This window comes from Hyaena hyaena, unplaced genomic scaffold (assembly GCF_003009895.1).
Source record: "Hyaena hyaena isolate Hyena2069 unplaced genomic scaffold, ASM300989v1 scaffold_44, whole genome shotgun sequence".
Classification (NCBI taxonomy): domain Eukaryota; kingdom Metazoa; phylum Chordata; class Mammalia; order Carnivora; family Hyaenidae; genus Hyaena; species Hyaena hyaena.
Window position 1 is genome coordinate 1,103,926 of NW_024080676.1, and position 15,687 is coordinate 1,119,612.

A 15,687-nucleotide genomic window follows, 5' to 3' on the forward strand; every position below is an offset into this window, starting at 1 on the left:
ATACATACTTCCTCTAGGTTCTAGTGTCAATTCCAAGTTTCAGTTGACTCTTTGAGCTGTCAAATGGTTTCTAGTGGGCTGAATGAGTTGAGTAATTTTGACATTTTTCCCCCCGAAGAATTGCTCTAATATATATATATATATATATATATATATTTTTTTTTTTTTTTCTTTGATAGGTTTTTGGAGCGTCTACTAAACAAATTGATGTTTACCGAAGTGTTGTTTGTCCAATTCTGGATGAAGTTATTATGGGTTACAATTGCACTATTTTTGCGTGAGTGAAACACTATTTTTCAAATTGATGAAAAAGTTTAGATGCATGTATTTTTTTAAACAGTTTTTAAAATTTTGACAGGTATGGCCAAACTGGCACTGGAAAAACCTTTACAATGGAAGGTGAGAGGTCACCGAATGAAGAGTACACTTGGGAGGAGGTATTTATTGTTTATATTAGGTTTCTATTTCTAAAATGGCTGAAATATAACTGAATATAACTTGGTTGAAGGCCTCTTTCTTGAAATAGAGAAAATCAGCGTACCACATCAAACATGAATATAGGATAAGCTGTATGGTATGTCCTGTTTAAGAAACATAGTCTCATTGGGAGAGAAAGAATTAATACATTTGGCACAGTTAATGATAAGAGAGGGATCTGTTTGAGACAGAATAGTTTAAGTAGAATATGGTGGAGGGGCGCCTCGGTGGCTCAGTTGGTTGATCATCCGACTTCAGCTCAGGTCATCATCTCATGGCTTGTGAGTTCAATCCCTGTGTCGGGCTCTGTGCTGACAGCTCAGAGCCTGGAGCCTGCTTAGGATTCTGTGACTCCCTCTCTCTTTGCCCCTCCCCTGCTCACACTCTGTCTCTCTCTCAAAAATAAACAAACATTAAAAAACCATTTTTTAATTAAAAAATATCATGGAAAAGAGGCATGTGAGTAGGGCTTGAAAGGGAAGACTGCAGCATGGGATTGAGTCTTATTAAGTTATCATAGCAAGTGGCAGCATGGTACTTTATCAATGATGACCTTGAGTGTTCAAGAAATTAAGATCACTGTGTTGTTGGATAGTGTAGAAAGCACATAGTACATTTCACAAAGATTTCCATCAAGTGTGTTTGAATTTTTTTTTAATGTTTATTTTATTTATTTTTGAGAGAGAGAGAGAGCGAGAGAGAGCAGGGGAGGGGCAGAGAGAGAGTGAGGGACAGAGGATCCAAAGCAGGCTCCATGCTGACAGCAGAGAGCCCAATGTGGGCCTCGAACTCACAAACTGAGATCATGACCTAAGCTGAAGTTGGACGCTTAACTGACCCAGGCGCCCCTGTTTAAGTGAGTTTAATGACTAACTTATTTTTCCAAATTATTAACATTTAGGTTGATCCTATTTTTCTAGTGGTTTCATTGTTGAGGCATTAAATTGGAGCATGGATAATGAAGTTATGGGATTGTAAACACAGGAAATAAGGAATAGGCTTAAAGTACAGTTTCAAAATTTGGAGATTTATAACACTTTTATAAAAGATGCTTAAATATTTGAAAAACTGTGTTTATGTTAGAATTAGGGAATATATTGTTACAGGGGCCATTTTTCTGTTAACGTAGTAGTAGTATGTTCTCGTGAGAAAAGTTAGAATTATTAAACTTGGTTTTGTAAGTAACTTAGTATGGTTGGTTCTACGTAATGGTCAGGCATGAAGTGGCTGATCGGTAGGGCAGATTTGTGGAAGGTATGAAAAAGAATACTGTTGAATAAATTGTAAAAATACTTGGCTTCTCTAATAATGTTAGTTTTTTAAAACTTGTTTTGACATATTTGTGTTTAAATATATCATAAAGGAATCTCTTGTTATATGTGCTTTAACTGCCATAGTAAATGGATGGCATTCTTCCTTTATTTTATTATTAATATTATGATTTCAGGATCCCTTGGCTGGTATAATTCCACGTACTCTTCATCAAATTTTTGAGAAACTTACTGATAATGGTACTGAATTTTCAGTCAAAGTGTCTCTGTTAGAAATCTATAATGAAGAACTTTTTGATCTCCTTAATCCATCTTCTGATGTTTCTGAGAGACTACAGATGTTTGATGATCCCCGTAACAAGGTAACTCAGTCTTTGAGAATGAAATGTCTCCAGGTTTTAATGTGATGCTTTGAGAAGCCAGTATGTATATATTTTACCAATCTGATGGATGCTCTTTTCATATTTGGTCAGAGGGGGGTGATAATCAAAGGTTTAGAAGAAATTACAGTGCACAACAAGAATGAAGTCTATCAAATTTTGGAGAAGGGGGCAGCAAAAAGGACAACTGCAGCAACTTTGATGAATGCATACTCTAGGTAAGAAAGCCATGGTCTTCCCCCCACTGCTCCATTTTCTTTTTAATGGAGGATGTCAAATTAGGATGAGTTCAAGGTATGTGAGTCACATGTATGCTACATGTATCCTAGTCAAATGTATGCTAGATTTCATGCTTTAGTAATTGATTTGAGATTTATAGGGCAGCACCAGTGTTGGAAGAATACTGAAAGGAGAACAAAGACAAGTTGAATTAGAGCAGAAGTTTTAAATTTTTTAAAGTAGATTATTTTTTCTCAGCTGAAATCATATAGGAGAGCTTTGATAAATTGCTGATAATGTGGCTGCTGTAGTTGATTTGGGGGTGGGATGCTCAGAGGCTTACCTCCTTAGCCTCATGAAGGCTTTCCCTCAGCACTTTTCTGGGACCCAAATGGATACTTAAAACAAAGCACCTGATTTAAATAAGGATTAGAAGAAAGTCAGATAGCTTCATTTAATTTTTTCTCCCAGCTTTATTACAGTATGATTGACAAAAATTATATGTATTTAGGTTGTACAACATGATTTATGAACACTTTTTTCAGATGCCTTCATTTTAATGTAGAAATACATGGTTACTAACACTGGCTTTCCGGGGTAGGAAGGGGCATATTTGATAGCACCCCTTATATGATGAATCCCAAATTCTAGAAAAGCAGTGTATCGAGTCAGGTGATTTCTTTTTCTGCTGGTCTTTGCAGGAAGCATTAGAGTGTAATTATAGGAGCTATGGATTGGCAGTTAGATATTGGTGTTTAGTTCTAGTTCTGCAGTTAACCAAACATGTGACTTCAGGTAAACAAGTGAACTTATCTATCAGTTTCCCTGACGTACAAAATGATTATTAGAACTAGATCTTGGGGTACTTGGCAGGCTCAATTGGGAGAATGTGCTGCGCTTGATCTTGGGGTCATGAGTTCGAGCCCCACATTGGGTGTAAAGATTACCTGAAAAATTAAACTTAAAAAAAAAACAACAACTAGATCTCTTATTTCTTTGCTTCCTTATAATTAGAAATTTCTACAACTCTATAAAAAAATATATGTATTTAGGGGTGCCTGGGTTAGCACAGTTGGTTGAGTTTTTGACTTTGGCTCAGGTCACAATCTCATGGTTTATGAGTTTGAGCCCCGCTCTGTCAGCACAGAGCCTGCTTTCAATCCTCTGTCCTCCTGTCTCTCTGCCCCTCCCCTGCTCGCATGTGCATTCTCTCTCTCTCTCAAGAAAAAAAGAAAAAGATTATTTTTAATCTCTATACCACACACGGGGCTTGAACTTACAGCCCCGACATCAAGAGTCACATGCTCTACTGACTGAGCCAGCCAGGTGTCCCTGATTTTATAATTTTAATTAAGTTTCCCTATAACAACTTCCCATTTAAAAAAATTATGTAGGATTTGGAGGAATGAGTTTAAGACTAGGTAATATTTCGGGGCGCCTGGGTGGCTTAGTTGGTTAAGCGTCCGACTTTCGCTTAGGTCATGATCTCACGGTTCGTGGGTTTGAGCCCCGCGTCGGGCTCTGTGCTGACTGCCAGCTCAGAGCCTGGAGCCTGTTTCAGAGTCTGTGACTCCCTCTCTCTCTGACCCTCCCCTGCTCACGCTGTCTCTCTCTCTCTCTTTCTCTCTCCTAGAAATAAATAAAAAACATTAAAAAAAAAAAAAAGACTAGGTAATATTTCTTCTTTTCTGTAAATACCTTTCTTTGAAATAAATTCTTATTTTTTCATTAATTTATGTAATTTAGGACTCCTTTTTTTGTATGTAGACTGAAGTAAAGATCTTTTTATAAATGTGGTAAAGTGAAGGAAAGCAATTTGGTTTTCTAAAATCAGCGTTGACTTCTATGTTTAATTGTATTAAATCCATAATCTTGGATTAGGAATGGGTAAAAATGGTAGAAAAGTATGAAATGTATGTTGTAATTCAAATCTCTAGTTTGCTTATATTTTTCCCATGTCTTTCCCCTTTTCTGTAGTTTTAAGTAATAAAATATGATACTTTTAGAGGCGCCTGCATGGCTCAGTTGGTTAAGCACCAATATCAGCTCAGGTCATGATCTCCCGGTTTGTGGGTTTGAGCCCCGTGTCATGCTCTGTGCTGCCTGCTCGGAGCCTGGAGCCTGCTTCAAGTTCTGTGTCCCTTTCTCTCTGTTCTTCCCCTGCTTGTTCTCTGTCCGTCTTTCAAATATAAACATTAAAAAATGTTTTTTAAATATACTACTTTAAAATTTTCCAAGTAGCATGCAAACTACAAATATGAAGATTAAAAGTTTCCGTATTCTCTACCAACCATCAGTGACATAAACATAATGATGTTCACCAAATGGCATTGATATAGGAAGGAAAGCTGTCTGGGTTGTCTATATAATTTCTGTGCCCTTCAGATAAAAGCTGAATGTGAGTACATAGCATAAGATAGACTTTGGAACACTTTATGGTCTACTGGTGATTATCTTGTAGTGTTTTGGTAATCACTGCTATTTATCATTTCTGCTTCTCAGGAGAGGGTGTTAACTATTTCTGATGGCATTGTCAAAGCATAGCAATGTACTTTTACAACAGGCAATAATTTAAAGCAAGTAACCTCTGGCTTGTGTGGTGCTGTTTGAATTTATGGTAATGATATAATTCAAGAGGTTCCTGTATATAGTAGATCTGAATTCTCCTCTCGCGTCCCAGGCAGCTGTCTCAGTCCTACTCCATATCCAGCTTTAGAGGTCTGAGGATTCTAGTTCTTGAGTCTATTAGGTGTTCACAGATAGTTTCTTATTGGTGTCTCCTCTGCAGACAGCAAGTACAAGAAAGCAAAAACCTAACCGTTGTTTTATCTGCCCTCCGTCTTCCAAAATCTTAACGTCTCCTGTCTGTTACTACCTTTCTCTACCTTGTGGATTTTGATCTTTCTTTGCAGTTTTCAGTATTTTATAGAAAGCAAATAATATTTTATGTTCTAATGATTGGGCAACCTGATCTTGTTTTCTAGTCGTTCCCACTCAGTTTTCTCTGTTACAATACATATGAAAGAAACTACAATTGATGGAGAGGAGCTTGTTAAAATTGGAAAGTTGAACTTGGTAAGCATCTACCTTAACTATATTGTTTCATTCTTTTTTTTTCCTCCAGCTTTCCTGAGGAATAATTGACAAATAAGATTATACATTTAAAGGGGCGCCTGGGTGGCTCAGTCGGTTAAGCATCTAAATTCAGCTCAGGTCATGATCTCATGGCTCGTGAGTTCAAGCCCATGTCAGGCTCTGGGATGACAGCTCAGAGCCTGGAGCCTGCTTCGGATTCTGTATCTTCCTCTCTCTGTGTTCTTTCCCTGCTCATACTCTGTCTCTCTCCCTCTCTCTCTCAAAAAGTAAAGATTAAAAAGTTAAAGAAAAAAAGATTATATATTTAAAGTGTACAATGTGATGATTTGATAAACATATGCTTTGTGAAATGATTACCATAATCAGATTAATTATCATATCTTTTCATCTCACATAGTTACCTTTTTTTGTTTGTTTGTTTTTGGGTAGTGAGAATGCTTAGGTCTACTCTCCTAGTAAATTTCGGTATAGTATTATTATTTTAAATTTTATTTTAATGTTTATTTTTGAGAAAGAGAGAAAGAAATTGAGTGCAGGTGGCAGAGGACAGAGAGAGAGAGAGGAAGTTACAGAATCAGAAGTGAGTTCCAGGCTCTGAGTTGTCTGCACAGAGCCTGACGTGGGCTTGAACTCACGAACTGTGAGGTTAACCAAACCTGAGCCTAAGTCAGATGCCTAATTGATTGACCCACCCAGGTGCCCTAGTGGGTCACCTAATATTATTACAGTACAGTATACTCTACACTACAGTGTTATTAACTATAGTCACCATAGTGTACATTAGATCCCCTAGAACTTGAATTCATCTTAATGACTGAAGACTTGTACCCTCTGACCAGTATCTCCTTCTCCCCCACTCTCTTGCTTCTGGTAACTATCATTCTACTCTCTGTTTCAGTGAACTTTCTTATTTTCCCCTCAGATTCTACATACAAATGAGATCATGCAGTCTTTAGCCTTCTCTGGCTTATTTCACTTTGTATTATGTCCTCCAGGTTCATCCATGTTGCACATGGCAAGATTTCCTTCTTTCTTATGACTGAAAATATATTCCATTGTGTGTGTGTGTATATATATGTGTGTGTGTGTGTGTATATATATATATATATATACACACACACACCTCCTCCATTCATTCATCAACAGACGCTGATTATTTTCATATCTTGACTATTGTGAATAATGCATTGAACATGGGAGTGCAGATACTTCTTTGAGACACTGATTTCATTTCCTTTGGATAATATTCATAGAAATGGGATTGTTGAATCATATGGTAGTTCTTTTCAACTGTTTCATTTTTGACCACTCATAGAGCAGCTCGAAATTTTATATTTCTAGATGATATATTTGTAGTCACTAGATTATCAGTTTTATAGTGGGTTGTCAATTATAGAAAAGTTATTTTGTTGGCTATTTAATATATACAGGAATGAAAGTCTTTGTGTCCAAATCCAATGGAACTGACAACTTATTTTTATTTTTGAAATTCAAGGTTGATCTTGCTGGAAGTGAGAACATTGGCCGTTCTGGTGCAGTTGACAAGAGAGCTCGGGAAGCTGGAAATATCAATCAGTCCCTTTTGACTTTGGGAAGGGTTATTACTGCTCTTGTAGAAAGAACACCTCATGTTCCTTATCGAGAATCTAAACTAACTAGAATCCTCCAGGATTCCCTTGGAGGACGTACAAGAACATCTATAATTGCAACGATTTCTCCTGCATCCCTCAATCTTGAGGTAAGCCCTTTGAAAGGTATCTGCAAGTGTAGTAAGTGTAATTCTTACTTAGTTGTCACATAGTTTAAAAGTTCATTAATTGGCTTCATTCATTCTATGTGAGAGTAAAAAGAACCTGGGTATTGCACACCTGCACATAGAGGAGGATGCCACTGGAAAAATTGTCTTCCGCTTTCCTGGCAGAGGTTTTTTTTTTTTAATATTTATTTTTGAGAGATAGAGAAAGCACAAGCAGGAGAGGGGCAGAGAGAAAGGGAGACACAGAATGTGAAGCAGGCTCCACGGTCTGAGCTGTCAGCACAGAGCCTGTTGTGGGGTTTGAACTTATGAACTGTAGGATCATGACCTAAGCCCAAGTCAGACGTTTAACCGACTGAGCCACCCAGGCGCCCCTGAATAGATGTTTAGATTAGATATAACCATAGATTATTTCTTGTAAGTTATTTTATAGTACCTTTTAGATAACAGATCTACATTATTCTCATAATATTTTTAGTAGTTGATGTTTTCTTTTCTTCACAGGAAACTCTGAGTACATTGGAATATGCTCATAGAGCAAAGAACATACTAAATAAGCCTGAAGTTAACCAGAAACTCACCAAAAGAGCTCTTATTAAGGTAATTGTGAATTTTGTGGAGTAATGTAATCTTATTTGGCAAATGTGAAAATAAGGACCTGAAACAGGTAATTGTTAAAAGATTTGTTAAATTGCCTATGGTTAAGACTTTTCATCTAATGATTTTAATTAACTACCTAATATATTAACATTTTTTTTCTAATGCTAATATATTGACTTTCTAGCTCTATCAATTCAGCAAAATTTGCAGTTACTTACATTTATGAAACTTATTTATTTACAGCATTAGGGTATAATCACCATACCTTAATATGACATAATTACCAGACATTAGAGTAAAATTTCCATAATACTCCTCCATTGTAAGCCTACAATTCAAGGATTTTTTAGTACATTTATGGAGTTTTGCAACATCACTACAATCTAGGTTTAGGAAATTTCTATCACTATAAAGTTCCCCTTTGCAAACAGTCAACCACTGATCTACTTTTAGTTTGTAGATTTGCTTTTTACAGATATTTTTTATAAATGGAATCATATAATATTGGTCTTCATCCGGCTTCTTTCACTTGCCATAACATTTGGGCTTCATCTGTGTTGTAGTGTGTATCCATAGATTCTTTCTACTGCTGAATAGTATTCCATTAAGTGGATATTAACACATTTTGCTTATCGATTCACCAGCCAGTGGACATTTGGATTATTTCCAGTAATGCTTCTGTGAACATTAGTGTACAGTCTTGGTTTTGATGTGTTTTAAGTCCTCTTAAGTAAATACCTAGAAGTTTAATTTCTGTGTTGCACAGTAAATTTATTTTTAATCTGTAAGAAACTTTTCCAAAGTGGATGTACCACTTTCAGTTTTCCCCAGCAGCCAATCTGTGAGGGTTGCAGTTTCTCCACATCCTCTCCAACACTTGCTTATAGTCCATAGTCCATCTTGTTAATGTTAGCCATTCTGATAAGAGTATAATTATACCTCAGTGTGGTTTTAAGTAGCATTTCCCTAGTGAATAATGATAATGAGTATCTTTTCACACGCTTATTATCCATTTGTATTATCTTTTTTGTGTAAAGACTACCCATATTCTTTGCCCAACTTTTAGTTGGTATTCTTATTAAATGGTAAAGAGTAGTTCATATCTTTTAGATACAAGCCCTTTTTGAGATAATTAGTAAGTATTTCCTCCCAGTCTGGCTTGTGTTCCTTTTCCTGGAACACGTATGTACGTGTGTATGTATTTATTTACTAAAGTTTATTTACTTTTGATGGGGAGAGGGGTAGGGAAAGAGAATCCCAAGCAGGCTCTGTGCTATCATGCAGAGCCCCACCTAGGAGCTCAAACTCCCGAATGGTGAGATCATGACCTTAGCCAAAATCAAGAGTTAGACACTTAATTGACTGAGCCACCCAAGCAACCCAGTTGTGTTTGTTTTTTAATTGAAGGGCTAACTTCATGTTTTATTTGAGGTATATATATATATACACATATATATACACACACATATATATACACACACATATATATATACTCACACATATATATATATCCTCCAAAAACTGAATGAAGAAAGAGTTATATGCTAAATTGACACCCACAACATTCTTCTTGTGTAGGAATATACAGAAGAGATAGAGCGTCTGAAACGGGATCTTGCTGCAGCCCGTGAGAAAAATGGGGTCTACATTTCTGAAGAAAATTTTAGGTAAGCCCTTGGCTATAGAAATTAATTTCCAAGAATAATCATTTTCTGGTAACAAGGTGTTTGAAGTAAAATTTACTTAGGGGACATTAAAGTTTTTATATCTCTCGTGCCTCCTATAAATGCTTTTTTCTTTTGACGTTAACAAGTAGTTCTCAAACAAGTTTAAACATTTTTTATATAATTTTTTAATAATTATTGATTCACATGAAGTTATAAGAAAACTACAGAGAGGTCCCATATATTTTTCACTGCATTTCTTTCCCCCATTCATTACCTCTTGCTTAACTTTAGTAAAATGTCAAAACCGAGAAATTGGCATTGGTGCAAGGTGCATGTTTAATTTGATGCCATTTAGTCTCATTTGTGGATTCGTGTAGTTCTACAATTAAGATACGGAGTATCGTACCATTACAAAGATCTCCCTCTTGTTGCCTCTTTGAAATCATACCCTATCCTTTTTCCCCACTGGCCCCTAACCTCTGACAACCACTAATCTGTTCACTTTTAAAAGCCCTGGAGTAGTTCAAAGGAAACATAGTGAAACTTTATTTAGAAACAATAACAACAGGTTAAATAAGGAGCAGAAGACAAGAGGGATGCTAACAATTATAAGTTGAAAATTCCTGATAGCATGTATCCTTGAAGGTGTTAAGGAGGGTGACTTTCACAGGGCATTTTTCAAAAATTAATGATAAAAGGTATTTAGGGCTAATTGATAATAGAAAGCATTTTAGCATAATCTTTTACACAACTTTTTTTTTTTTTTTACAGATGATACATATATTGTTACATTATGTGATCATTGTGATAGCATGTAGATCATTTAATTGAACTCATTTTCTTCCATGTTATTCTCAGTTGTCATAATGTACTATGTCTTCCTGATTGGCTCATACACTACAAATGCTCAAACTTGCATTGTATGACTATCACAGTCTATTAAATGGTATTCTTCTTTCTGTGCTACCTTGGTTTTGTTTAGTTTATTTTTTTATTTTTTATTTAAAAAACATTTTTTTCAATGTTTCTTTATTTTTGAGAGAGCGAGAGCAAGCATGCCAGCAGGGGAGCGGCAGAGAGACAGGGAGACACAGAATCCAAAGCAGGCTCCAGGCTCAGAGCTATCAGCACAGAGCCCGATGCAGGGCTTGAACTCATGAGCCGTGAGATCATGACTTGAGCCGAAGTTGGACACTTAAGCGACTGAGCCACCCAGGTTTTTTCATATCCTGTACCTACTTGGCAAAACATTTTTCCAAAACTCCTTTGTAAGTTTGCACTTAATTCTTAGATGCGGTATTTTTTATTCTTTTTTTTTCCCTTCTGTTTATCTGACTTTTAGGTATACCGCTCTTGTACACACTACAGCATTTTATTTTTCAATTGTTTACTTTATGGGTGTCTTGATTTCTACCACTTTATATCTTTTACACATTAGTTCTTATTCAGTAACCACTTTTTATATTTTAAATTTGGTATCACAGTGCTTTTGGTTGCTAGAAAACCCAGTTTAAACTGTCTTAAAACAGCAAGGGGTAGAATGAGCTTCAAAGTTAGTTAATCTAGTAGCTCAAGGAACCTGTTTTGTCCTCACTCCTGTCCTAAGCGGTGGCTTTCTCCTAAGGTGGGTTCTTCAGCATGGTTAATGGTCAGCCCCAGAGTAGCTACTGCTCTCATTCATGTCCCATGTGAGTCAGAGGCTGCCTGGCCTGTAACTATCAGAACTGGGGGAAAACATCGCTTATTGATTAGGTTAGGTTTGAGTTGTATCCATGTCTGAACCAACAACTGTCAAAGGAGTTGAATTTCCCTGATTATCTTGAGCAGTCAGGCTTAGTCCCTGGATCTGAGAATGGAGTCACATTCCCTCCACACAGCTTGGGTGCTGTACAGTCAAGGGAGGGTCCTTTCCCAAAGGAAACGTGGATGCTGGAGATAGGTGCTTAGTAGGCAACCAGTGAATAAGTGGTTTTGTCCCATGATTTGCTCATGTAGCATCTTCTGCTGTCAGTAGTCAAACATTCGACATTATAGACTGATTGTCCCATTTGTTTATCTTCTGTTGACCATCACTTTGATGTATTTTATTTTTTATTTTTTTTTAAAAAATTTTTTTTTTTTAATGTTTTTTTATTTATTTCTAGGAGAGAGAGAGAGAGACAGCGTGAGCAGGGGAGGGTCAGAGAGAGAGGGAGTCACAGACTGAAACAGGCTCCAGGCTCTGAGCTGGCAGTCAGCACAGAGCCTGACGCGGGGCTCGAACCCACGAACCGCAAGATCATGACCTAAGCGAAAGTCGGACGCTCAACCGACTAAGCCACCCAGGCGCCCCTGATGTATTTTAAATTAAGAAATAATTTTAGTTATAAAATTATAAATAATAAATGAATTTTTAGTTTCCCAGTCCCATGATTAAAAAGACAGTATTTGCTATTAATAAACATGAGGCATAATTGGAAGCAATGTTCTTTCTGAACATGCTTTTGGAATTACTACACTGTAAGTCAGAAGAGGATTATGAAAGCTGCAGCCACCATTTAAAACAAGATAATGCTTTATTTACTCCTAGCTTAATAGATCTTTTAAAACTGTCAAAACCATATCATCCATGAAATAACAAATGTTGCATTACCTCATGAACATTCAATATAAGAAAGCATTTCAAATATCTCATTCACATCAAAGAGCTATTTCCAATAAAGAGCTAACATAGTTAATGGAAAGACTGTCAGAATTAACTCTCCTCTTATACCTCAGTTTTAGCTGTTTCTTGAATCGCCAGTATCTTTAGCTAATAATTTGAGGAAATTTGCACTCGCAAAAATATCTTTGTCATTTCAGCACAGTGTGGAATGGAAAATTGTTGGTAGTTATGAAGGAACTAGGCTACAAGGGATGGCATTCACTTCTGAAACTTGCTAATGCTTAAGAAATCAGAGACCCATTAAAGTGGGCCAGAATCATCTGGTTCAAATGACAGTAGTGCTGAGACTGGGGAACTGTGTTATAGAGGATAACCCTTCCATCTCATGAAGATTTATGTGGTGGTGTGATGGTGGTGTGTGTTCGGTGTATCCTAGGGTTTGTGTGCAAGGGACAAAAGGTGTAATTGTTCTGTATATACACTTTTTCACTTCTCCAGGTTTTAGCCCCTTATCTCATCCCTTCTTCCTCTGACACCTGATGCCTTCGCATCCCAAGCCTTTCCTGGATTCTGCGGGTCCTATTTATACTCCATATTCCTGATTGCAGCCACTTGCATTGTACCCCCTCCCCTCACTTTATGTGAGTTATAGTCCTTGGTCAGCTTTGTAGCATCTCAAATTTTATGTATACACATGCTTTTTTTTCCTCAAAGGTAGGGATTCTTATTTTCAAAATGGAGATAACAAGAAGAACAGCCCTTTTATGAAACAAGGACAAGGAATACATTTGTTTTTTGTAATTTGTATTTATTGGTTATTGACACCTAGGCATCATTATCATGATGATAAATGGTAGAGATGATGTAGAACTGCCACAATTGTGTTAGGATACATTTTAAAGGAATTAGGAAAAAATATTAACTGTTAAACTTACATTAAATTTTATTTTAGAGCCATGAGTGGAAAATTAACTGTCCAAGAAGAACAGATTGTGGAACTGATTGAAAAAATTGGTGCTGTTGAGGAGGAGCTAAGTCGGGTAAGCATTTAAAACAGTATTGAATGTTACCTGGGAAGCACATATTAAAAGAAAATTTCACAGTGTGAGGAACCTGATGTTTTTACTTTTTTCTTTGTTTTTTTTAAGATTTTTTTTTTTTTTGGAGAGAGTGCATGTGTGCATGAGTGAGTGGGGGAGGGGCAGAGGGAGAGGGAGAAAGAGAGGATCTCAAGCAGGCTCCATGTCCAGCACAGAACCCAATGCAGGGTTCAATCCCATGACCCTGGGATTGTGACCTGAGCCAAAATCAAGAGTCAAGAGTCAGATGTTCAACTGACTGAGCTACCCAGATGCCCCAAGAATTTTTATTTTTATTTTTTTAATGTTTTTTTAATTGAATTTTGAGTGAGTAGAGGAGGGGCAGAGAGTGGGAGACAGAGAATCTCAAGTGGGCTGTGTACTGATGAAGGGCTCAAACCCATGAACCATGAAACCATGACCTGAGCTGAAATCAAGAGTCAGATGCTTAACTGACTGAGCCACCGAGTGCCCCTTCCCAAGGTTTTTTATTTTTAAGTAATGACTACACCCATTGTGGGGCTTGAACTTAACAACCCTGAAACCCCGAGATCTAAAGTCACATGTTCTACTGACACAGTCAGCCAGGTGCCTGCCCCTCCTTTTTTTTCTTTACATTCTTTTAATTTGTACTGTCTTTGAAATTCTTTGTGTGCTTCATCTGTATATCTCAGTTCAGACAAGCCATGTTTTTTCTTTTTTTTTTCTTTAATGTTTTCTTTCTTTGTTTTGAGAGAGAGACAATGTGTGCGCGGGGGAGAGGCAGTCAGGGGGAGAGAGAGAATCCCAAGCAGGCTTACACTGAGTGATGTGGGGCTCAATTCCACGACTGTGAGATCATGACCTGAGCTGAAATCAGGAGTTGGATGCTCAACCAACAGCTACCCAGGTGCCCTTTCTCTTTTTCTTTTTTTAAGTAGGCTCCATGCCGAGTGTTGGGCTTGACCTCATGACCCTGAGATCAAGAGTCATATACCCTACCTGCTTAGCCAGCCAGGCACCATCTGATCTTTTTTTCTTTTTTAAAAAAAAGAAAAATTTTTTTTAATGTTTTTTATATTTTTTTGAGGGAGAGATAGAGACAGCATTAGCAGGGGAGGGTCAGGAAGAGAGGGAGACACAGAATACAAAGACAGTCTCCAGGCCCTGAGCTGTCAGCACAGAGCCCGACGCGGGGCTTGAACCCACAAACCATGAGATCATGACCTGAGCTGAAGTCAGATGCTTAACTGACTGAGCCACCCAGGTGCCCCTGATCTTTTTCCTTAAGATTTTTTTTTTCTTGCTGACTCTTTGTCAGTTGTATTGTATTTTTACTGTCATCAGTGATGAAGATGCTGTTTGCCACTTATATCAAGGCAGCATTATAAGAAATTAACTGAATTCTGTGGTTTTATTATAAAAGGTAAATAGTGAATGCGGAGACACTTTCATTACTGTGTTTATCAGTGAGGGACTGCAGATACTAGGAGAAACCAGATGTTGAATAACTAAGGTGGACAGATCTGACCCTTCTTTCTGTGCCACCCCTCACATTGTCAGTGTTGGGAGGAACCTGAAGAACTAACACCACTACACTAGACCTATTATTTCATCTCAAGGTTTTTAATGAATTTACAGGAAGAAACCAGCTGTCATATAAAATGTGCTAACCTATCTTTTAGCTTGTTACAGCTTGTCACAACTTTGAATGGAAATTGTTTGGTTCTTCTCACATTACATTACAAACTCAGAAGGTATCTGTCCAATCAGTTCAGCACTGTAATTCTTAAAAAAAAATATTTAATATGTTATATTTAGGTTACAGAGTTGTTTATGGATAATAAAAATGAACTTGACCAGTGTAAATCTGACCTGCAAAATAAGACACAGGAACTTGAAACCACTCAGAAACATTTACAAGAAACTAAATTACAACTTGTTGAAGAAGAGTATATTACATCAGCTTTGGAATGTACTGAGGAGAAACTTCATGATGCTGCCAGCAGGGTTTGTCCTTTGTTTTGATTTATACTTGCATTCAAGAAATTAGAGAATGGGTAGAAGTGGCTTTCTTTGTTTAAGCATTAATTGTGAAGTTCTACTTATTCACCCCAAATAACATTTCTGTCAGTTTAAAGAACACTATTTTTTCATCTGAATATTCCTCACTAGAGCTGCTGACTTAAAAAATAAAAACATTCCTGAAGTTTTGCAAATAGAAAATGACTTTAATATACTTTGAGGACATTTAGAATAATGAGATAATTTTCCCTTTGGTCAAGATTGAAACTTATCAGTTATAAAGAATTTAGCACCTTCTAATGATGGGAGATGTTGAAAGTATTTAATTTTTTATTTGGTGCACATTAGAGAAAATAGTAGCACATAATAGGAAAAAAATTGTGAGGGAGCATAATTACTGTATGAGGTTGGCAAATCCCTCTTCCTTGCCTATGTTGCTAGGTGAGGGGAAATTCCTGGGCAACTGGAGAAATTAGCGTGAGTTAAAAATGGAT

At 37.0% G+C, this 15,687-nt stretch overlaps 1 protein-coding gene across 2 annotated transcripts in view; it reads left to right on the top strand.

Annotated features, from left to right (window-relative positions):
• Positions 1 to 15,687, top strand: part of KIF11 (kinesin family member 11) — a 49,079-nt gene that overhangs the window by 10,371 nt on the left and 23,021 nt on the right. The window contains exons 1-10 of one of the 2 annotated variants that reach the window (XM_039230293.1): positions 190 to 277; positions 359 to 437; positions 1,925 to 2,110; positions 2,222 to 2,346; positions 5,332 to 5,422; positions 6,939 to 7,181; positions 7,704 to 7,799; positions 9,378 to 9,466; positions 13,063 to 13,150; positions 14,990 to 15,178. In XM_039230293.1, the coding sequence (XP_039086224.1) occupies positions 252 to 277; positions 359 to 437; positions 1,925 to 2,110; positions 2,222 to 2,346; positions 5,332 to 5,422; positions 6,939 to 7,181; positions 7,704 to 7,799; positions 9,378 to 9,466; positions 13,063 to 13,150; positions 14,990 to 15,178 (1,212 nt within the window). In that variant the 5' untranslated portion in view covers positions 190 to 251. Of the gene's footprint in view, positions 1 to 189; positions 278 to 358; positions 438 to 1,924; positions 2,111 to 2,221; positions 2,347 to 5,331; positions 5,423 to 6,938; positions 7,182 to 7,703; positions 7,800 to 9,377; positions 9,467 to 13,062; positions 13,151 to 14,989; positions 15,179 to 15,687 lie in introns of those variants that run through there. The other variant, XM_039230294.1, reaches the window with a different exon arrangement.